The following is a 23,664-nucleotide window of genomic DNA, read 5'->3' on the forward strand; positions in this document are numbered from 1 at the left end:
AAGTCATCGCATTTTGGTGGAATTTTTTAGTGACCATGCTCCAACTGAGCGAACTGAGTCAGACGTGGTTTGCACGGTTTAAAAGTGGTAATTTTGACTTGGAAGACAAAGAACGTTCCGGACCGCCAAAAAGTTTGAAGATGAAGAAAAAGGCTTTACTCGATCAAGATCCGTCACGAATGCAACAAGAACTTGCAGATACACTTGGAGTAGCTCAGCAAACCATATCCGATCGTTAAAATGCAATGGGAATGATCCGAAAGATAGGACATTGGGTGCGTTATGAATTGAAGCCACGAGACGTCGAATGCCGTTTCTGCTCCAACGGCATAAAAGAAAGGTTTTTTTTTGCATCGAATCGTTACTGGCGATGGAGAGTTGGTCTATTACGACAATCCTCAACGTCGGGCAACGTATGAATACCCCGGCCATGCATCAACATCGACGGCCGCGCGGAATGTTCACGGCCAGAAGGTTATGCTGTCTATTTGGTGGAACCAGCTGAGTGGTGTGTACTACGATCTGCTAAAACCGAACCGAAAGAAACCACTACGGGGGACCTCTACCGACGACAGTTGATGCGTTTGAGCCGTGCACTGAAGGAAAAAAAGAGCCACAATGCGAGCAAAGACACAATCAAGTTATTTTGCAGCACGACAATGCTCGGCTGCATGTCGCGAAACCGGTCAGAACATACTTGGAAACTCTGAAATGGGAGGTCCTATCCCACCCGCCTTATTCTCCAGACATTGCTCCGTCCGATTGCTACCTTTTTCGATCGATGCAACATGGCCTGGTTGACCAGCACTGCTCCAATTTTGATGAAGTCAAAAATTGGATCGATTCGTGGCTAGCCGACAAACGGGCCGATTATTTCCGCAAGGGGATCCGTGAATTGCCAGAAGATGGGAAAAAGTTGTAACTAGCGATGGGAAATACTTTGAATACTAAATTTGTAACCATTTTTGCAGAATAAAGCATTAATTTTTGGAAAAAAACCAAGAAACTTACCAGTATCCCTATTAAATTACTCAAACACAAAAAATAACATGGTTTTGAAAATTTCACATTATATATATATGCCCTTTCAAATGCCACCAATAAACGTTTTTTCATGTTTGCCCCAGAAAGAACGAGAAACAAATACAGAGGGCGTATTTTTGGGGGAGAAATATGAATATCTTTGATTAGGGTTGAGATATTGATAATTTCTGCATCGAAAAAAAATTGTCTTGGTGCGCTCTAAAAGTCTTCCTAAGACAGTTTGCATGTATAAAATACATATAAAAGTTTTTTTTAAGTTACTTAATGTAGCTTAGAACAAAAGCGCTAAATCGTTTGTTTTGAAGGATATAAGAACACTTTTCTCTACAAAGTTGCTTACAATAATTAGAGTTACAACATTGTTGAACCATGTTTACATCTATCTTTGAAGGTAAGAACGACAGAAAGAATGCTTTTTCGTGTGCTGAAGGGTGAAATGAACGAATTAAACCCCCTTTTCAATCTTTTTCCAAAATTCGAAAATGTTTGTAAGTATGAGAGCAGACATCTCTTTCTCTCAGACTGAACACCTGCTTTTTGTTTGAACCTCAAAAAAAGTTCAAACCATGACAACGGGAAACGAACCAATGCCGGCTGGAATGCAAGGCTATTTTACACGACCACGCTATCCACATAGCCACTCCGGATCCAAAATCCGAATTTTTAGCGTTCGACTTCGGATTTCTCAGGCACGTCTCTTAGCACATTCGTAGCCAGAACAGTTTGTTAAGTAACATCGCTCAACTTCCCGGTAATATTATGCTCGGAAGGTTGTAAGGTATATGGAAGGTTGGAAGGTATATGACCTTACATCCTTGTTCTATTGGGCTGTTTTATAATGAATCTTCCTGGTCGATGATCGCTGGTAGTCCTAATGTCACTTGTGCAACACGTTCTTCTAGATTATTCGCTTCCACTTCGGTTTTCACTAATACTAGATCCTCCAACTTTTTTTAAACATTTTTTGTACTACATTTCAAGCTTATCTATTGCTTATTAATGAAGAAGTAGACTGAAAGCTATGGCGAGATAGTTGCCAATCAGGAATACTCTGATAAAATTTATAATCCTGATCGGCGACGCAGAGAAATTTCCTTGGGCTACAGGATAGCTTTATCCTACACGAATCTTCAGTTGGAGAATATTTTGCAGTTGAATTCGCTTGTTGCCAGCCCAATACTTTTGTGACGTGACAACACCTGTCTTTTTGCGGGTTCCGACTCTGGAACATTAATGTTGTATTTTCAGTTCCGTTTCAAAACATACAAATAAACTTTGTTCTATGATTTGTCCATGAAAGATGAGCATATATTCCTGTATACACAGTTTTTCAAAAAAAACTCGCAAGAACATGCATTTTGTGACGTGACAACCCGGTATGTCTTTATTTGGGAAAAATCGTAGTGGTCCTAAATCGACCATGCGCATTTGTATGAGCACTTTCTTCGTATAACTCCACACGCCTTGCTCTAAGGCTAAGTTCTTTCTACTCAAACATTATCTCCATTACCTCACTTGAACATTAATGTTGTATTTTCAGTTCCGTTTCAAAACATACAAATAAACTTTGTTCTATGATTTGTCCATGAAAGATGAGCATATATTCCTGTATACACAGTTTTTCAAAAAAAACTCGCAAGAACATGCATTTTGACGGCATGCATTTTGTGACGTGACAACGCGCTCTGTGCGAATAAACAGTCTCCACGAAGCGTTGTCACGTCACACAATTAACAAGTTGTATTATACAAGAATTCCACCGTATTGTAGCAAGCGATATTCTATTTTTTATGTTTTTTTATTACTCTGAATACTTCTTACATTTCTCTGAGATCTCCCCTTCCCCTTCCAAAAGTCCATCCTATAGGGGAAGGTGGTCCTAACCTAACCGGTGGTCCTGAATCTACCATCATTTATATCTCAGGAACGGTGCTTGCTACTGAATTTTCAATAGTGTCAAATGAAAGGTGTCATAACGCTGACAATTTGATAATATGGTAACTTTTTTCTGGCTCTCTTCATTCTAGCGTTTTAGCGCCATTTTACGTTTTCATTCCTTCAAAAACAGAGAAGAAATATATTCGACCTGTGTGCAAAATGAGTTCTTTGTTCTTTTAGATTGTGAAACATTATGAAACAAGCCAATTTTAATTGTTTATGGTATCTTCATCAAAATAAGCTGTATAAATTGAATCTACCTGCTACCTGTAATACACGGTATGTCTTTATTTGGGAAAAATCGTAGTGGTCCTAAATCGACCATGCGCATTTGTATGAGCACTTTCTTCGTATAACTCCACACGCCTTGCTCTAAGGCTAAGTTCTTTCTACTCAAACATTATCTCCATTACCTCACTTAAATCCTATCTCTCACTATCAAACTTTTTTTTGTATTTCTCCTCGCGCACCCGCGTACCAACATTACCATTCACGATCGTATTGTGGGATTTCATGCCATTCCCGGTTTTTTATATCCATTTTTTACGAACCGGAAGTCACCATCCTCGATTCCAAAATGGCATCGGAATACGATATTCGATTTCCGCTGGTAAGTCCATATCGTATGGGGTTTCCATATTGTTTTAGCATTCAATACTACCATCAGCAAACCGGAAGTTGAAATAAGATTATATCTTATATTATGGAATCTACGTTTATATATTGTTGATAAAACATAGGAGAAAGATCATTTGTATGTTTCGAAAATTAAATTAATCATTAATGTTCAACAGTCCAATTCAAGTGTTGCCGCGTCACAAAAGTGTTTGACTGACAGCAAGCCAATCTAACTATAAAATATTCTCCAACTGATGATTCTTGTTGGAAATTTTCTTAATTTTACTATAACATCGTTTAATTTTGTTTGCTTTATTAATGAAAACGCGAGAAAAAAGTGTTTGTAGTAAGTCAAAATGTTGTTGTGACAGCAACTTCTGGAGACAGTTGATGCTCCTCTATTTGTGGACCGAGCTCAACTAAATTTTGTGGGTTGTTGACCTTTATTGTTTGCTCAGAGCATCCCAGGTATAAAAATGTTTGAACCTATGTACATCTAATAAAGTAAAAAAATGCTCTATTTTTGTGACGTGACAACGCTTCAAAATACCTGTTTTTCAAATGCTTGTTTCTCATAAATTACAAAATGAAACGTAGTTCTACCCACGGCTCTTCAAACAAGCATTTAATCACCCATTCAATGGTATATAGACATTGAAGGTTGGTTAAGCGTGTGCAGAGATATCTCAAGTAACATAAAAATAATGAAAACCTGAAATATGTTTAATACAGGGTTTTCCAACTTTAAATTCCGAAAGTAAATTGAAATAAAACACACTTAGAATTCGAATTTCGATGAAACTTTTATTTCCAATTAAAGTTTGGTTTATGCCATTATGTGTGAAATACAACATCATTCAAATGTCCACCTAGGGCTTCCTCGCACACCTTGATCCGGAACAGGTAATTTTCGATGACTTTTCGGCACATATGGGGCGGTATCTCGGTCATAACTTCACGAATGTTGTCTTTCAAATGTTCAAGAGTTTGCGGAGAGTTGGCATAGACACGGTCTTTTGCATAACCCCACAAAAAAAAGTCTAGCGAGTTCAAATCGCATGATCATGTTCGGTCGTGTTGTGTGGCACGTGGCGCCGTCCTGCTGAAACCACATGTCATCCGTATCCATATCTTCAAATTGTGGCAAAAAAATATCGGTTAACATGCGGCCATAGCGCTCACCATTCACAGTTACCGTCTCGCCGTCCTCATTTTCAAAGAAATGCGGCCCGATGACTCCACCAGACCATAATGCGCACCAAACAGTGACTTTTGGTGGATGCAATGGCCTCTCAACAATCACGTGTGGATTTTCTGAGCCCCATATACGGAAATTTTGGGTGTTCACATAGCCACCGATCTCGAAATGTGCCTCATCGCTAAAGAAAATTTGATACGAAAATTCAGCATTTTGCTGCTGTTGTTCGTTCACCCAATCGACGTATGCCCGACGCATTCCATGGTCACCACGCTCTAATTTTTGTACCAGTTGGACTTTATATGGATGTAGGTGCAAGTCCAAATGCAAAATTCGCCACAATGATGTGTTTGACAAGCCCAATTGCTGAGCACGCCGTGGAATCGAAACATTAAATTTGCTACAAAAAATTTATGATATAACTAGAGCTTATTGAAATAACGGTTTCAATTTTCTCCTAAAACTAAATTTGAAATTTGGTTCTCTGGTGTATAACCTCGTGGGATGGGTCTTATTGTACTTAAATATGATAATTTCAGCTGCCCAGATAATACTTTAAAATTCATAAGTATTATTAATGAAAAATTCAAAATAATTGGCTAATTTACATGTTATTAATTGGTAACCTTGCCATTTCGACTAATAACCGCGAAAATTCGTGTTTCGCGCTGAACTGATTTCTGAACAGATTTCTCCATATTTTTTCTATTTTCCCGAAATTGCGGCCTTGAGCTCTTTAGTCGTGATGTACCGTTTTCCCTCAGTGTAGATTCTGCGTACAAGGATCCCTCCTAAGATTTTCAACAGGATTCAAGTCGGGAGAGCGAGCCGGCCAGTCCAAAAAAAAATTGGTTTTGGTCCTTAATTCATTGCTTAGTTTTCTTGTTGGTATGAATAGTAGCATTGTTTTGCTGGAATGTGAATTTTTTGTGACGATATCCACGTAAAAACGGTAGGAGAGAGGATTCCAGAACATGTGTGTAATCCTTGAATGATGTAGAAGCTATCTTGAGCTCTCCGGTTGCACAGAATCCTGCCCAAACCATGCACAAACCTCCACCAATATTTCTGGTTGAGAAACACTGTTCCTTCATCCGTCAATCACGCCAGTACCCGTTAAACCATGAGGACCATCCAAATTGAACTTGCTTCGTCAGTGAAGATAACCTATACATTGAAGAACTTTTCGTTTTTGGCACAACATACCATGTCCCACTGTCGGTTCATGTGAGCTTCGGCAAAACTCAGAAGTCTTCCCATGTGAGATGGTGTAAGATGAGGAGCTTTAACCTTTTAAGCCCTCTTTAGGTGAAGGTTTTTTATCAAAATTTGATGAATTGTCACCCGAGCAGTTGAGTAGTTGAAATATTGCTTTATTTGCACATGCGATTTAGAAGTATTCGAACCTCTTCTAGCTATTTCCCGCTTATTCCGGTCAGAGAGCTTCGATTTACGTGAAGCTCTCTCCTTCTTACGGTATCCTTGAGGATTCGCCAAATAATTGAACACTACTTGATGGGATCGTCCAATCCCGACGAGCAATTTCTCTGATACCAACGTTTTCTTGGTAAATGCATCGATTTGTCTTTCTTCTCTTTCCGTGAGGACTTTTCTCTTCGTCCAGATTTAATTGATCAAAACAACAAAAACTACGGAAAATGTAACTGGTCTTATAGAAACTTGACAGTTGAAAATACGAAAACATTCGTTTACGCTCAGCGCTTTCACACACATATGAAAATCATGCAGTGTATGTAGTCACCAATACCTACACACTAGAATATAAATTGAAGCATTGTTTGTTTACAATGACAAAAAGCAGCAAGATCTTCGCCTGATCTTATAGAAGTTGGACAGAGTGTATGCTCGGACAGTGTCCTGTTATAAGACCAGTGAATGTGCTGAAGTATTTCTTATTAAGGCTCAGCAGTTGTTGAGTAATTTTAATGCTCGGCGTGATCAATTTTCTTGCCTGGTTAAGCTGTACAGCTATCCAATTGGCTGTCACTTCCCGGTCTTCCCATTTCTTCAGCTCACTTCTCAACACACAGTCAGAAATTCCACAGAATGGCTCTGGACCAGTGAAGGGTGAGCTTGAGCCGTTCCTGGCAAGTTCATGTGTTCGCTCGTTGCCCTCTATACCGCAATGGCCAGTAATCCAGTACAGTTGTACCGAAGTTATCTGACTTCATTGCCATAAAAGAAGGATGCATTCCCAACCTTCTGCTTTGAGGTAATTTGAGATTCCGTTCCAATTGTGAATCTAAGAATTAAATGTGAATCGAAATATAATTAAAGGGTCTAAACATCGTACCGAACTGTTAAAATACCGAAATGACCAAATATTTGCGGAAGCATTATTTTTTGTTTTGATTCTGGGAACTTTTCAATCCTACACATGCTGAATGCAAATTGTTCAACATCTGCACATGTAAAAATCTGTTTACACAGAACAAGTATCATCGAAATTCGACACTACTCTTCTCGTTTTCCGATCAAACGACGCGTGCTCGGAGGACCAAACAAACTCCCGATCCCTGCTGGACGCATGTTTTGCTACAGTGTCATGTTTCGACCATCTCCCTGTTTATTGGAGAACGATTGGGGCCGGTACTCGGCGGCTCATCTCGTTATAATTAGCATATTATAGTGTACGTTTAAATCATTTCCATCTGTTGGAGGGAGCCGCACATCCCCCGCGTCTTCGCGTTTTGCGCTGTCAATGGTCTGAACTTTTGCCACCGGGCATTCGAAAGCCCTCCATACGCAAGGGGATAGACGATGTCGAGAGCCCAGAAGAATCGATTCGAATCAATAGGTTCGCAGCTCTCAGCTTCCAGTAGTGGCGGTAGCGTGCCTCTGCCAGGTGTCGGCGGTAGGTTAGGGGAAAAAGGGATTCCAAGATTGCGTGTCCGTTTTGTTTTTGTTTGAGCTTCGCAACGTCGGTGTTATTTATAGGCCGTGTTGCGTGAACCCGAGTCAAGTTGTGGGGCAGCAGCAGCAGAAGATGAAGAGGAAACAAATTTGCGTGATGTAAATCAGCCACTTGTGCTTTTGTGCTCCGCTCGGAAGCCGGAGAAGAGAGCTGGAATCTGAAGAATGCTGTTCGGTTTTGTTTGTACTCTTTCACTAATCAAAAGTTTTTCTCTCTTTTTCTTCACGCCAGATAATGATCCAAGATGTTCACGACAGCCAGCACCGATATCGATAGTCGTCTCAGTGTACCGTCACCTATCGAAGTCAGAATGACCCACAAGCAGAATCAGGATGGTTTCAGTTCCAACCCAGCGATAAGAACGCCATGCCGGAGACACAACTCCCGGCGATCAACCCTGCGGCTCCACGCGCCTAGCCGTACCAGTTCCTTACTTATAGCACTAGTGTTAAGTTGTCCACTGTTGGCTCTGGGCATGCCATACGCTTCGCATCATTCTTTCCCCCCTTCCGCTGGGAGTAGTAGTGGCGGATCGGCGGCGGTTGTAGGCAGTACAAAAAGTTTAGGAGTATACATGATCCGCTCGCCGGAATCCACAACGGCACCGGCCGGCGATGAGGTGCTCTTCGAGTGCGAGCTAAATCTGATACCTGAGAGACTGGAGTGGCGGTTTCGGGCGCAGGGAAGCCACAATGGTCGCGAAGATTATGTTTTCCTGAGTAAAAATGTATGTACTGTCTTTTCGCCTAAGTTTGGTTCAATAACTATGATCTTACCCCGTTTTTAGTTGGGATACAACGTGACCACCATCGAGGGCAGTTCGAAGCTGCACGTGTACGTGAACTCTAAAACAATAGGCGAGTATCAGTGTGTGGCCTGGTTCGGTGCCTCAGCGATTGCTTCGATACCAGCGCGGTTAATGCTGGCCTCAATCAGCCTAGATTCCAGCAGCGGCGGCGCCTCCACGGACGGAGACAGTTACGGATCGCTGCGAAGCGACGGCAGCCGGAGCGATCGGGTGCCAACCATGATGAGAAGGGTGTCTCCGATCATGCAGCAACTGTTGAGGATCTCACCGGGGAATAGTATTATTATAAAGTGTGGTGATGTGATCTCCAACCCGCCAGCCATTTGGAGCTACTACAAGTAAGTATAGAGCAGTCGTTCGCTAACTGGATCTGCTCTAACTGGACCATTTTTAACTGGGCGAACGTTAACTCGCCTGTGGCAGGGTTGCCAGAGTTATTGAACAGAAAACTGGGAGTTGTAAAATCAAAAGTTTGGATTTGTTTGGATTTTTTTTTTTCGACATTTTTTTATATTTAATTGTGAATTTTATTGAACATTTTCACGTCTGACACGGTTTAACTGTTATTTATTCTTATCATATATTGACGCATTTTACATAGAATTGATGGTTGTAGACATGTGCACCAAACCACTTTCTTCAGTGTTCATTTAATATAGTTCTTTTTGGCCAGAAACAAGCTGAAAACAAACGTTCTACTGAAGCAGACGAGTGAGGCAGAGCCAAAAGGCTTGGGATAAATTATCTTAATTGCGGGAATGCTATTTCTCCACCACATGTGGTTATGACTAAAACTTTACCCCAAAACATGACAACATTGGTCATTGGTCGTCATCCATAGAATAGTCTGTGAAATCAGCATTGCGCAGCTCTCTGAATTATTCATTAATTGGTTGAACCATTTCCCTAGGAACCTGGTAAAATTTCCGGTAAGCGATAGAATGGTTTGATGTTTTTCTCCGATGACATTGGGCGGGTCCAACATGGTCAGCTTTATCCGAGTCGTTGAAGTGGATTCTTTAAAGAATTTGATGCGACAGTGTAATGTAAAAACTGATTACATTAGCTTTAAATTCGTTGATCCCATCAACAGACATTTTTCCATCGTCTACGCCCTCCTTAAGGCATTATTCTAGTCGAGAAATTCGAAAAAAAAAACATATTTTTAGTGTAGTTTAAGTATTCAAGAATATACCCTAGAAGAACTTATCGAAGATCCTATTATTTACCGAGTTAGAGCCATTTTAGTGATGCGGTATCTAACCTGGTACGGCCATAACACCGAACTTCAAACGCGTTTTTCTCGAAACTAGTTTTTTCAAACTGGCGTGCACGATATCTCAAGTTCTAAAGGGTGTGTCACATCAAATTGCATCACGGAAAAAACGCTGTAGAAATTTAATTTTTAGGAATTATATCTTCAGCTTTCGTTTTAAAATCAGATAAGAGTGTATAGATCACGTTGGCCATGCTTCACTGTCAATTTTTCGTAAATTTGGAAAAATGTCGTTGAACGAAAAAGAGCGTCGTGAATTAATCCTGTGCACTCATTTCGAGAATCCGGAGTTGTCACATCGGGACATCGGTAAGATGCTGAGAATCGTCCAATCCACGGTCAGCAGAGTATTAAAACGATATTTCGAGAACCTAACCATCGACCGTAAGGTGAAGAACGGCAAAAATGGATGCTCCGTCAGTGAAAAAGATCACAAGCGCGTAGTTAAGCAGTTTAGACGTGATCCGAGAAGTTCGGTCCGGGATGTCGCCAATAAGCTGAATTTTTCAAGTTCATTCGTCCAGCGGACTAAGCAGCGGGAGGGCCTGCGTACATACAAGGTTCAGAAGGCTCCTAACCGCGATGAAAGGCAAAACATGGTGGGGAAGACGCGAGCCCGGAAGCTGTACACCGAAATGCTGACGAAGCCACATTGCCTGGAAATGGACGACGAAACCTACGTCAAAGCGGACTTTCGTCAGCTGCCGGGCCTGTTGTTCTTCTCCGCAGAGGACAAATTCAGCGTTCCGGAGGAGATTCGCAAGCAGAAACTATCCAAGTTTGCCAAAAAGTACATGGTGTGGCAAGCGATCTGCTCTTGCGGAAAGCGGAGCGCCCCCTTCGTGATGACCGGCACGGTAAACGGGCAGGTTTACCTTAAGGAGTGCCTACAGAAGCGCTTACTACCACTATTGAAGCAGCACGAGGGCCCGACCATCTTCTGGCCGGATCTCGCTTCGTGCCACTATTCAAAGGACGTGTTGGAGTGGTACGAAGCCAACGGGGTCACCTTCGTGCCAAAGGAAATGAACCCGCCCAACGCGCCGGAGCTTCGCCCAATAGAGAAATATTGGGCGATTATGAAGCAGGCCCTCCGGAAGAACCCAAAAGTTGTCAAATCGAAGGCGGACTTCAAGAGAAGATGGATTTCTGTTCAAAAAAAACTACAACCTGACGTTGTGCAGAACCTTATGGACGGGGTAAAGAGGAAGGTGCGAGCATACGGGCTTGGGCTCGAAGTATGAATAAAAAGAAAATGCCAAAAGTTGTTTAATAGTTTTTATTTTACTGTCTAAAATTTTCAAAAGGATCGGTCTACTGGGCGAATTTCTACAGCGTTTTTTCCGTGATGCAATTTGATGTGACACACCCTTTAGTCAGAAACAGCAATCAGGTCCGAATTTGACAGATGATTGATCCAAAATCGACTTCTTTATTGGCAGTATTCGTCTCAGGTTTTCAATCGCATTTATTTTATTTAGTTGCACAATTTTATCGCGAAATACACGCTGACCGTGTATAAAAATACTTTGTGCTGAATTTCTTCGAACTGAAGGTACTATCCGAAAAAGCAGAAAGGCAAAAGGATTTGGGCCAGGAATTTGATGTAAGGAAAAGGAGCAACAAATAAAATCTTGAAGGCACTCTACGATGATGATCCTCTAGAGTACATAGCAGTGTTGAGAAAACACCTCAATTAGTGGAAACACTGTTGGATTTCATTGGACCAAAAATACAACGGCAAGATACACTCATGAGGGATGCTATACCTGCAAGAGTGAAATGAAAAAAGGACATTGATGTGCCTTGCTTCTGGAATATCGTTCAGATAGTTGTCGATATTTTTTAGAATCTCGAAAGCATTCATAGCTAAGATAATTCCGGAAGTATGTGATGCTATAAATGACAACCTAAAATATTTGTTTAAATTTTATTTATTTCGCCTTGCCAGCAGCTTCGTGTACCAATTTGTGAAATAAAAATGATAGTAGATTTGCAAGTGGAATAAATACGTCAAATGCGTCAAAAATTAAAATAATGAATGAAAATGTACTTTTTGAAATCGAATATGTATTCTGTTTTTTAGAACAATACTTTCTTTGCATGTTGTGAGTGAATTTTGAACGAAAATTGTGCCTGATTCTATATTAGAAATTCTCAAGAAAACTATCTCAAAAATAAAGCGTGCCCCGCCAGCGTGCAAAACAAAATAATAACGTTTTAATTTAGAAACTATAAGGGTTTTATTTGTTTTTCCAATAATTTTCAAGTCTAGAAATATCTTCGCATATTTTCAAATATCTTAAAAATAGAGACATTTCTTTACAATTGGCAACCCTGATTTAAACGCTAAGTTCTGTTTTTGACGTTTTGAGGGATGCAAGTGCGAGTGAATTCAAAAAACTTTGAAGTAGCTCGCACGCCGGATTACACATGACACTAACTGGTATGATGTGTTCACACGGTGTGAGTAGCTGCACTGCAGTAACTGACTAGACCGACTCGTATGCTTACTCGCACCGTCTGAACCCGGCTATAGTCTCCATTCCTTTTTCGCACATGTTGAACGAACCATCCCATTTGTTTATCGCTTTGCTGATGACCATTTTGTTTGATGTACACATTGAGGTTCATTGTCCTCCAGCAGACGACCTTCTCGATTGAATGATTGATGGACCAGAACCGTATCTAGTGGAATTCGTGCTGCTCCTAAACACCCATGAACGGGCGCTTAGTAAGAAAACGTGAATGTTTGAAGGTATTGATAACAAAAATTGAATTTTGGGCGGGACGAAGTTTACCGGGTCAGCTAGTAGATTAATTGGCGATCTAACGCAAAACGTGAACGATCGGTGAGACATCTGGATTTTGTTTTTGAACTAAGAAAATGATGCTAATGTAACCTAAAACTCAAAAACAAATCACGTATATTTTACTTCCGGTATTTCGAAGGTAGTTCTCACATGTAGGAAACACGCATTTTTCAACTTGTTTTTGATTGTACTCTCGAATTTTCTTTTTTGATTTAACCATTGTCAACATTTATACAATTTTCACTACTAAAAGAGGTAGAAAATACATGTTATGTATAAAATTGCGCAGAATTAAATTTCTTATAAACTAATTGCAATCAATAATCTTTTATGACTATAACATTGTGATTTGTAGAAATAATTACGAGCCTTCCATAAACTCACATTGCAAAATTTAAAACCATCATCACTTTCACCGCAGCGCCGCCTAGGTGTAGATTTGTACGTTAGATCGCCAATAAAAAAACCATTGAAACACTACTCAAAAGAAAACGAAAGAGGAGAAAAAATGTTTTTCATGTAGGACTATGCTTTCATTAAGGGTGCAAAAATTAGAAAACAGGTCAGGTTTTATGAAATAATGTTTACGGTAATAACTATATTTGCGGCGATTGGGTTTTGACGATTTACATATCGAACGAATCGGAAATTCTCTAAGGTTTGTTTGATATTTTATACATTACAATCCCCTGGTGTATAAATGGTTTAAATAGATTAACACTAGAATAATTTCCATTTCCCATACATTTGTTCTGCTCATTTTGGAGCTTACCTACCCGTGCCATTAATAACGAGCAATTTATGTATTCGCGATAATATAAACGACGAAGGGAACTATATATAATATTCAATGTTCACCGTGGCAAACTTTCAGTCTCGTTCTATACTCGAAACAATGAACATCGCTTGTGATGAATGCTCTAGAAACATTTTCTGTGCTTTCAAGTTTTTTATTGTGACATTCGTACTGAAAATCAAAACAAAATGCCATTGATGATGATGAATAGAATATTGAAATATTTATTCCATGTTTAAAGGAAAGACAACACTTATATAGAACTAGCTGACCTTGCAAACTTCGTCTCGCCTAAAATGGTTTTTTTTGTTATAAATACTTTCAAACATTCACGTTGCAACGTGGAGCAATCGCAGCAATCGCCTATTTTTTATGCTATGTTAGACGATTGTTTGGTGATGCGAATTGTGTAGCCTCGATACCGTAAACAAGAAGAGGAGATAGCGGAAGGAAAATATTTGCACTAGGGTATGAATAATGAATCTCTGCGGATTTCCAGTCTTTTTCTATATTCAAAGCAATGATCATCGCTTGTTTTACGTCATCATAAGACCGCCGTTGGTACCATTGATATTGTATCAATGCATCGAACTGACGCTGTGGCGAAGTAGGCGTTCAGGTTGTGCGCCTCATAATTTTCACTGAGGCAATACTAAATATTTTTTTCACTGAGGCAATACTAAACAGATAATAATAGATGCAATGTGGAGTAATGGAGCTGATGCTACACGTATATAATAGGCTATAGCCGAGTGTATGTCAATTGCAAAAAAGGCCACCTGAATAACATTCGAGATAAAATTTAAATGCATTGACATGAAACAAATTGCGACATTTGATCAGCTTGCGTACTGTTCTGCGACGGCGAGAATGAATCATCAATCAGTTATCGTCAATTGATTCTACAGAAAAACTATTTCGAAGCGATCAAACCATTCTACTAAACAGTTATTCCTAAAATTAGTTCTGATCAAGTGAATTTTCTTCCAAACTTACTTGACTATTATCGGAAATGAAAATGTTAATACTACAGACGAAGCAACCTGGTACTTATGTCAAGCTATGCGAACAAATGGTCATTGAATGTCCGCATCAGTCTTCAGAATGCAACGCGGTGCTGATGTGTAACAAGTTTTTCGTACTCAGTTGAGCTCTCACTCATTGTATAGACATGCGCTCTGGCGTATGAGCATGCTCCGAAACACAGATGAAATGTTTTGCGGTCAGCATTTTTTTAGCACCGAGTTTTGCGCCGTAATTCTATACCTGTGTTACATCGCGCTTGAATCTGGTTTGCTTCTCTGTTGAGTTATTTTTCTCCACACAAGCGCATATGGTTGGTATGGAGACGCACTGTTGTTTTCATGCTTTGCTTAGAACGAGCGAAGACAAAGCGGGCGATAGAATTTGATGTGTGTGTGTGTAAAATGAGGCGCGCATCACACAAGTGAGAAACGATGTTTAGTATCTGAATTCTGCGCTGTGTTCATTCGGCGCTGTCTTGTCAATCAATTTGGTACACTCCGTACCAAGAGAGAATACGTATTTGTTATGAACGCGCGCTGATGAAAATTGAACTCAAGCGCAGCGCAGCGTATATTTTCTGAAGACTGGTTCGCAAAAATTTACCTAAGCATTTACCTAATAAAACAAATATGTTTTAATTCACAAAATCTCCTAGGCCTTCTTTTTACCGATGATTTCCATTAACTGAACAGATTGTTTCATTGAAAATGTCCATGATAATGTTTTTATGCCTTGAAACAACAAACATGCGTTTTTCCAACATTAATGGTGAAATGGTGATTACGTCATCTATGCAAAACTGTATCTTCTATATATTACTAAATTGTTCGTTTATTGTTTATTACTTCTTACAGAGATGAAGTGCCGATCGCGGCTAACCCACAACTGGCCACCGGTGGTCTCATTCTATCCCAGATGACACCCCAGGACTCGGGAACGTATCGCTGCTCTGCCGTCAATTCCATCACCGGAAACGAACTCAAGCTGCCCCAGAAAACGACAATAATCGTGGAGTACACTCCACGGGCTTCCCCAAAAGCCACTTACAAACCCCAGAATGTCTCGGTCACCCCTGGTTCTACCGCTCTGCTGGAGTGCCCCGGAGTGGCAAATCCCGTCCCGCGGGCTTCCTGGTTTCGCCGAGATGGCCTCACGATGAGTGACCACTCGCAGGTGTTTCCCTACGGACTCCAAATTTACGACGTCTCGCCGAAAGATCAGGGAGAGTACGTTTGTCGGCTGGAAAATGGTATCGAACCCTCGTTGGTACACACGGTGAGGCTCACCGTTTTGGAAGTTCCCCGAATCGTGGAGCCGCCTCGTGCAACGCTTACCAACGAGAGCGAAAGCCTCCAGCTTGAGTGTCTTGCCGAAGGTTCACCCGCGCCGGACATTTACTGGATGATTAACGGTGACTACACCAAATGGGATCGACTGATCAAAGCGAACGGATCCAAACTGTTCATTAAATCGGTGGAGAAGAAACACGCCGGAATAGTGCAGTGTTTCGCCCGTAACGAAGTAGGTGAAGTGAGCGAGGGCAATTTGCTGCAGGTGAATCCCAAACAGATTCCCGGAGGTACAGGCGCACCCCCACTGGGATCCTTGCCGTCCGGGTCGAAATTCGGAAGCGAACATAGCGGCAAACGGCAGAAGGGTGGCAAAAAACACAAACACCGTGAGTATATTCTAAAAATTGAAGGTTTATTGAAGCGGAACATAGATGCCCTGATATTGACTGGTGGTGGTGGATTCAGCACTTGATCGATTTGATCCAGGATTGGGACCATGTCGGGCGGGAACTTCTCTCGTCGGGGAGGACCACGGCTTATTCCGCTCCACAGAAGTTGCGCCGGTGCGCGGCAGTCCTTGGAGAAGGATATCTCGAAAGCACCTTCCCGAGGTTCCAAGCGATCGAAATTATTCTGGATGAGCTTGAATGTTTTGTCCGGGAAACGGTCACAAATCTGGGAGAAAATTTTCTGAGACATCTCTCTGAAGATGGGACACTTGAGACAATGTTCCACATTAATAACAACCAGTTCCGGATCGAAATGTTTGTCATCGCAAAAGATTATATTTCTATCAGTCTTTTTGCCCTTTTTAACTTTCTTTTTGGATTTCTTTTTTTTCGGTGGCATATTTGGAGGCACAGCAAATTTACGATTGTTGATTCTTTTTCTGTCAAAGCCTACTAATGGAAACGATTTTCTCTCCCTGCCCCAGTGATTATGATTCCCCCGTCGCGACCAAACATCACCCGGTTATCGGATGAATCGGTGATGGTCCGCTGGTCGGTCCCGTCCAGCGATGGACTCCCGATCCAGTTCTTCAAGGTGCAGTATCGAACGCTGGGAGATCCCTCGAAAAACATTCCCCGCACCCAGTGGATGACCGAAAACGAAGACATACCACCGTACACTAGGTCGTACGAGGTGAACGGCCTGAAATCGGACCACTTTTACCGCTTCCGGATTGTCGCTGTGTACTCCAACAATGACAACAAAGAGGGTGCGGCGTCGGGAAAGTTCCACTTGCAGCGCGGATCCCAGTTGGGTCTTACCAAGAATCATCTGTTGGCGCCAACGCTTACCCGGATCGAGTCTGCCTCGCAACATGCGATCGTGCTGCACTGGCAGTTCCCGCAGCATCTTCCGCACCCAATAGATGGCTTCTACGCGTACTATCGGCCGGCAACAACTGCCGGTGAGTACTCGAAAGCCACCGTGGATACTCCGACGGCGCGCCACTTCAAAATCGACCATTTGGAACCGGGAACAGCTTACGAGTTTAAGCTGCAATCGTTTACTGCTGCTGCGGCTTCAGATTTCAGTGCAATCCTCACGGGGAAAACGCTGAAACCGCCAACACCGGCACCGGTGATCCCCTCGGTGGTGGCTGCTTCCGAGTCGGAAAATGGTACCGGAGAGGTACCAAACTATGTGTACATGGGCGTCGGTGGATTCGTGCTGATACTGGGAGGAATTGTCCTGCTTTGCTGCTGCTGTGTAGCTTGCAAAAAGAAACGAGGTCCGGGCGTTGGTAAGTGTCCCCTCCTTTCACCGTTCGCTTAACCAAGTTTATCCACTGCTCTTTTTTAGACGAAATCGACACCAAATCACACATCCAGGTCGATCAGAACGGTGGTTTCCCGGTTAGCAATGGCGGATCGCGGTCGCACCACCATAAGGGAAGGAACGGAATCAATGCGAGGATGAATATCACGTCCAACCCGCTCGCCCAGGACGGGGACAAGGTAAGCCTGAGTTATCGCTGAAGAAGAAAATCAGTGTGCTATGCAATCAGATTAAGGCTTCCGATGAATACTCTGCTAGCTTAGGCCAGTACTAACACATGCTTCTCACTTTAATTCGATCCCACCCGGACTGCTGCAGATTCCTTTTTGTTAGGCCGTAACTTCCGAGTCACAAAACGTTCCAACATGTTTTCCCCAAATTTTACAGTTCGAGTTCATGTTTGGAGTTTACGAAGGAAAGTGATTATTCTAGTTTTGAAGCGTTTTTCACGTTGCTTCCTAGTTCCTAGCAGATAGTGTTTACTAATAGCGCCAACTGTAACCCATCCTCTCCGAAGGGCAAGCGATTGTGGAGTGTTGAGTTTTTTGTTGTTGTCTGTTGATTTTCCGTTTTGCAAACAGTTCACATCGGATTGAGTGAAAGGATCAATTCAGGTACTCAAATTGATTATAAGATAAAGGACGAAACACTTTTCTACATTGATACGTTGTCGTTTTCTAACTGTTCTTCAATTCATATGAAGCACCACAGATTTAGACCATCGACTCAAACGCTAACTATTCGACCGACCGAAAGACGAAAGCAACTGGTATTAAACCATGGAATACAAACATCACTCGGGAGATTCGGTGTAGATTAGAATAGTTCCTATTCCACCACTAGTTTCAACGCAAGGGGAACGTCTTTATTGAAGCGCCCACATGTTCGTGTGAATCGATATTAACGAATATTCTAGAATACATCTTCGGAAAATAAATCATTTGACTCGACGAACAATAACGCGAATGTGATTTTTAGCTTTATTAAAGCTATAATTCAACATTGAACCTGCTTGCGTATTCCACGTCTAAGGCTCGAACTAATTTATTAGAGTGAATGAAGGTAGATCATATACTCTCTGTTTTAAACTGTTAGACACGACAGAAACGCTTCTTTCCTTTCATAGAAACGAAGCAATCGAATAAATGGGGCCCTAACCCTCGATCTTGAGGTTCAAACGATGATTTTTGTAATCCCTGAAACGAGATGTTACTCTTCGTTTGGATCTTGTCTCGGAATCTACAGTCGGAATCAGATTTTGTTGACGTAGGACTACGTCTTTCATTAAGGGCGCCAAATCAGAAAACAGGTCACGTTTTTATGAAATAAAGTTAAGGTGAATAACTATTTTTGCTGCGAACAGATTTTGACGATTTCCTAGGATTTGTTTGAAATGCCATACAATCGCATAGTCTGTAAATGGTTCAAAATTAGTGAAAATTGGAAGCATTTCCATCTTCTAATGCACTTGTTCTGCCCATTTGTATGTTTATCTAAACGTACTGTCAATAACGGACAAAACTTCAGCAGCCGCGCGGATAGAAACAACGAAGGGGATAATAAAAAAGAGAATATTTGCGACATTAACTCCACCTTCGTACGATAAGTACTTTGTGGCATTTCCTATGAGGATAATGTGCAGTCTCTTTCTTTTCCCAAAACGGCGACCATCGCTGATTCGGTTCGTTTTGTGTCATTATAAACTTTTCGTCTCCCCTCGGGCTGTGGACGCGAGTAAATATATCACTCGCTGTGAATTTAGCATTGCAATCAACACATCGAGCCGAGCCATGACAAAGCAGGCGTCATCATAATGTTCTTCACATTATGTTGGGAAAAATTGTGCTGAACCATCGGTACAAATGATTCTTCTGCTGGAATGATATGTGTGATTCAGTTTCGCATTCCAGTCACAAAACTTTCTCCACCAACGATGACATACACGCAATACAACTGCAACTGCACCTCAAACCTAGCAAAGGAGTTTATTCTGAAAAGAGTGCAAAATGATTGTAAGTGTGTGTATATTAAGTCGCTTCGAGCCACCAGTGTTTGGCTTTGTGTGTGTGTGTGTGTGTGTGTGTGTTGCTTGTTTTCGTTGCGCGAAACTCTTAATTTGTTCATATACTGTACGTATGAATAGCGCACCTTCGCTTGTATTTGCTCACGTGCGCATCGGCCCCGTTTCGACGAAACAATTTTCTATCTTTTTAAACAGTTTTGACAGAGAATGCGAGAAATGTTTTCTCATAAAAGGTCATTCTCGCGATGTTTCATTTTAATCGATGCATCTATGTGTTTTTTATCCCATTTGTTTATTTAAGGCTCATTAGCATTTTAGCTGTAACAGAGCCGAATTTTGATCGTGTACATGTCATATGTTTATCATATCTGAAAATAGTACATTACATAGTTGCCATTTTTCGACGTAAAAGTATTCCTTCTTTTCTTCCATTATCCAGTTGGACCACCGGACAGCGAAGAACAGTTGATATGATCATTTTTATGTTACTTATTGCACAACAGCTCGATGATTTTCTTGTTGCAACCAGAGCTTGCATATGGATAGAGAGCGGCCTGGATTCCGACACTGAATCGATCTCCATCGCTGATGATTGTTGCGTGGACGTAGATATTCTGTTACAACGCAATGATGGTCAATGAGGGCCCGGAGTTTTGAACTCACGATCGATCGCTTACCAAGCGAACGCGCAACCAATGTGGCTACGAAGACCCCCCCATCTATGTGTTACCGTGTGCGTTCTCTGTGAGACGCTTGTTTGGTGCTCGTTGAATGGCGAACGAACCACAACATGAAACATGACATTTTATACTTGCAAATATTGCCATTTTTTGTTGGTTTTTTTGGGTTGCCAAAGACATATTGAAGTTAAGGAATGTGGCATAACGGTGGGTGCCGGTGGAACAAATATTCAATCGCATGTGAGCAAGTGTGTGTCAAATACGAAAAAGACCGTCGGGAGCGCGATAAATACTACGATGAAATTGATCCTCTATTCTTTTCAAATATGGTTCACGTTCACTCCGAGGGTTAAAACTATTTATTTTATTTTTACATCAAGACGATGTCGTATTATGATTTATTCATTGAATTGGTGGGAAAAATTGTTCAGAAGGTTGGTTTGCAGACAGTATCCTTGAACGTTTTTCTATTTCACTGGCACAGGCCAACTTTTTCAGCTTCTCCTTCCTCAGAATTAGTGTTTGTGCTCGACCAAGCCCGTTCCCCGGAAGGTTCCATTCTCCTCAAAGTCTTCACCATGGATGATGCCATTTCGCATAACTCTCAGCAGCATGATGGTTTCCTAGCTAATTAATGTTGACGTGTCCGTCCTAACTTTTGAGCTCAGTCATGTACTAGACCAGCTGTACTCAACCTGTAGCCCGGGGAGCTCTCCTGGTTGGCCAATAATGGTGTTAACGAAACAATAACGAAAACCGAAATGCGGGGTTTGTGCTACGCGGGGGAAATGCGGGGTTTGTGCTACGGACAATGTGGATAGAGAAATATTGCTCCGTCCATTTTCAATTTATTGAGTATAAACAAACCATTCGCGATTTCACAGCATTCACGTTTCATCAGTCATCCAGCCAGCGACTAGATGGCAGCGAGGTTTTCCAAATGGCCTTTCTCAAGGCCGACAATTTAGTCTAGTTTTTCAAATAGGCCTTTTCAAGGCTAGAGGCGAAAGAATTGAGAAAATCTGAAGTCTCTATAATTAAAACCATCATCATTATCATTATTAACTCACTGTCTCGTGCCAACTAGCAGACGGTAGACGGCACCGTGTCAATTTTCAAGCCGTCTGGTATAGAATGCTTCAGTATTTTTGCACAACATCGTTTCTGCAACTGTACGGAGGTGTAAGTTTAAAATTTCGAAAACGAGTGCGATAATCGTTTGGGGTGCAACGATTTGAGCGTTAATACCTCTTTGCCGACTGAAAGAAGTGGTATGACAATCACATTCGAAAGATAAAATATAGCTCATAGCTAAAGATAAAAGATAGCTCAATGGTTGCTTTGAAAAAAAAAATTCAAATCACAGAAATCCATAAATATTGGTATCAGTACAAAAATCTATAAATATTCTTAAAAGTCCATAGAAGTCAAAATTGGTCAGCGGATGTTGCATGTCGCCAGATAGCCGTGAAAACTTTATAAACATGGTGCTCGCCCTGACAAAACTCTGTTTATATTTTGCGAACGGACGTGTAAAATGTTTCGCCTCAGAATGCAGTCTCAGAATATGCGTGGTGCAAGCATAATGTAGAGCTTGCACTGGCCTGGCGGACAAAAATAATGCAGACAAGAAAGATTAAATAGTTTTCATACCGTTGTGTGGAGATTGGTTGTGTATGCTGAATTACATATACGAAGTTGATTTTATACGTAATCAAATACACTCGGCAAAAAAAATAGAGGGTTCTGTCCAAGATACGACCACATTGTTGACGTAGAACTACGCTGATATTTTAAAATGCTGCGAAATTTCAAAAATAGCTGTTTAGTAGAGTGGTTTGATCGCCCTGAAATGGATTTTTATTGTAGAATCAGTTGACGATAATAGATTGATGACTCATTGTTGACCTCACGGAACTGGTCGCACATAGCGCTTTGTTTTATGTCAATGCAAGACATAAACGAACAAGAAATCACAAAATCTTCACGCATTGGTCATTGGAACAGACAGTTACAAAATAAGAGAATGAATAAAATATTTTTTTTTTATGTTGAAATGGGACTCGAATAAATCTTATCAAATAATAAATATCTTTGGAAGCTGAGACCGACACTGATATGGTACAAGTGCTTCCCGTTAAGTGCGCTCTTGCTCTTCTGTTGCGGGCTCTATAAATGCGCAGCAATAACGATACCGGGCTCAACGTGTCATACATATCGGCCCCATCGTTGACCGCAGATTTTTAATCAATTTCAACTCTGATAAGCCTCTCCACAAGATGCCAGAGAAATGTACACGGTTAGAAACAGTTTCAAATTCACTGTAAAATTTAGAACCGATTTATGGAAGTCCCACCTCATGATGAATCATAACACATCCAATGCAATACCATTAATGACATCATTAGAATTAATTCTAGCGGCCTTCAAATAACTACGTAGTCCTGGTAGCTCTGCTGTTTTTCCAAAATTTTGTAGTTGCCAGTTTGTCAAATCGACTTTTTCAGTTCTCTTCAGACCATTCTTGTAATTCCCGATGAAAATTACCAATGCACTCCAACATTCCCTCTTCCATCGTTAAACCGGGTCCGGAAGATGTTTCCTCTGGTTTGGATTAGAAAAACCTTTTTAATTACCATTTCGACTAGACTGTTCCATTCAACAGCGAGAAGAATTACTAGTGCATTGAGTCTGACAGTACAGATAACACAGAAGTATTAAATCATGAACTTCTGGTAGGAGGGACCGTGCTTTTGATACAGTATTCAAGTCGCGGAATACTCCAGTGGCTGTTATCACCCCATAAATTGGTTTCATACTTGTATAATGGGCACTCCATCGAGTTTGCGACAATCTTTTGACAACACACCTGTGTGGCTCAAAACAATTTGTCAGTCACCCAAATCATCAAGACAAGCTTATTCAATACTCCGTACATCAGTACATATATTTTCCGTGATATGAAAAATCACCACAAGAACACCTAGTTAACTGTCCAAATGTGTGCGAAATCATATCCTACCGCTTGGGTACATTCACAGGCAAACGATTTTGCATGTCCGTTCATCACGGCAGTAAAAGAGAAACTAACAGAGGTTGGCCAGCCGACGCTTCATGTATCATGCACCAACCGCAGACCAATCGAGACTGAAATGAAATCTCAAGAAGCTATCGCTATTTATAATGATTGAAATAGTTTGCTTTTGGAGCTGTTTTGAGCTATTGAAACAAGCTTTTATGGGCAATAAGTAAAAAACATCTCTCGTAGATTTTTTATCTCTCGAATAATGTTATTTCCATACCACTTCGTTCATCCGGTAGAGAGATATTAACGCTCAAAACTTTGTGCTTCAAACGTACCCCCGTCGTTCTAGAGACTATGAATTTTCACCCCAGTACAGAAATGAAAGATGTAGTATGACGAAATAATGG

At 41.2% G+C, this 23,664-nt stretch overlaps 1 protein-coding gene across 4 annotated transcripts in view; it reads left to right on the forward strand.

The window, feature by feature from the left end:
- The window catches only part of LOC129772977 (interference hedgehog-like), a 125,739-nt gene that overhangs the window by 94,356 nt on the left and 7,719 nt on the right, over positions 1–23,664 (forward strand). For all 4 annotated transcript variants that reach the window (XM_055776522.1, XM_055776524.1, XM_055776525.1 and 1 more), the window contains exons 3-7: positions 7,965–8,460; positions 8,521–8,879; positions 15,307–16,130; positions 16,679–17,494; positions 17,554–17,708. In XM_055776522.1, the coding sequence (XP_055632497.1) occupies positions 7,978–8,460; positions 8,521–8,879; positions 15,307–16,130; positions 16,679–17,494; positions 17,554–17,708 (2,637 nt within the window). In that variant the 5' untranslated portion in view covers positions 7,965–7,977. The remainder of the gene's footprint in view (positions 1–7,964; positions 8,461–8,520; positions 8,880–15,306; positions 16,131–16,678; positions 17,495–17,553; positions 17,709–23,664) is intronic.

The sequence above is a fragment of the Toxorhynchites rutilus genome, chromosome 3 (genome assembly GCF_029784135.1).
Source record: "Toxorhynchites rutilus septentrionalis strain SRP chromosome 3, ASM2978413v1, whole genome shotgun sequence".
In the NCBI taxonomy this organism is placed as follows: Eukaryota; Metazoa; Arthropoda; class Insecta; order Diptera; family Culicidae; genus Toxorhynchites; species Toxorhynchites rutilus.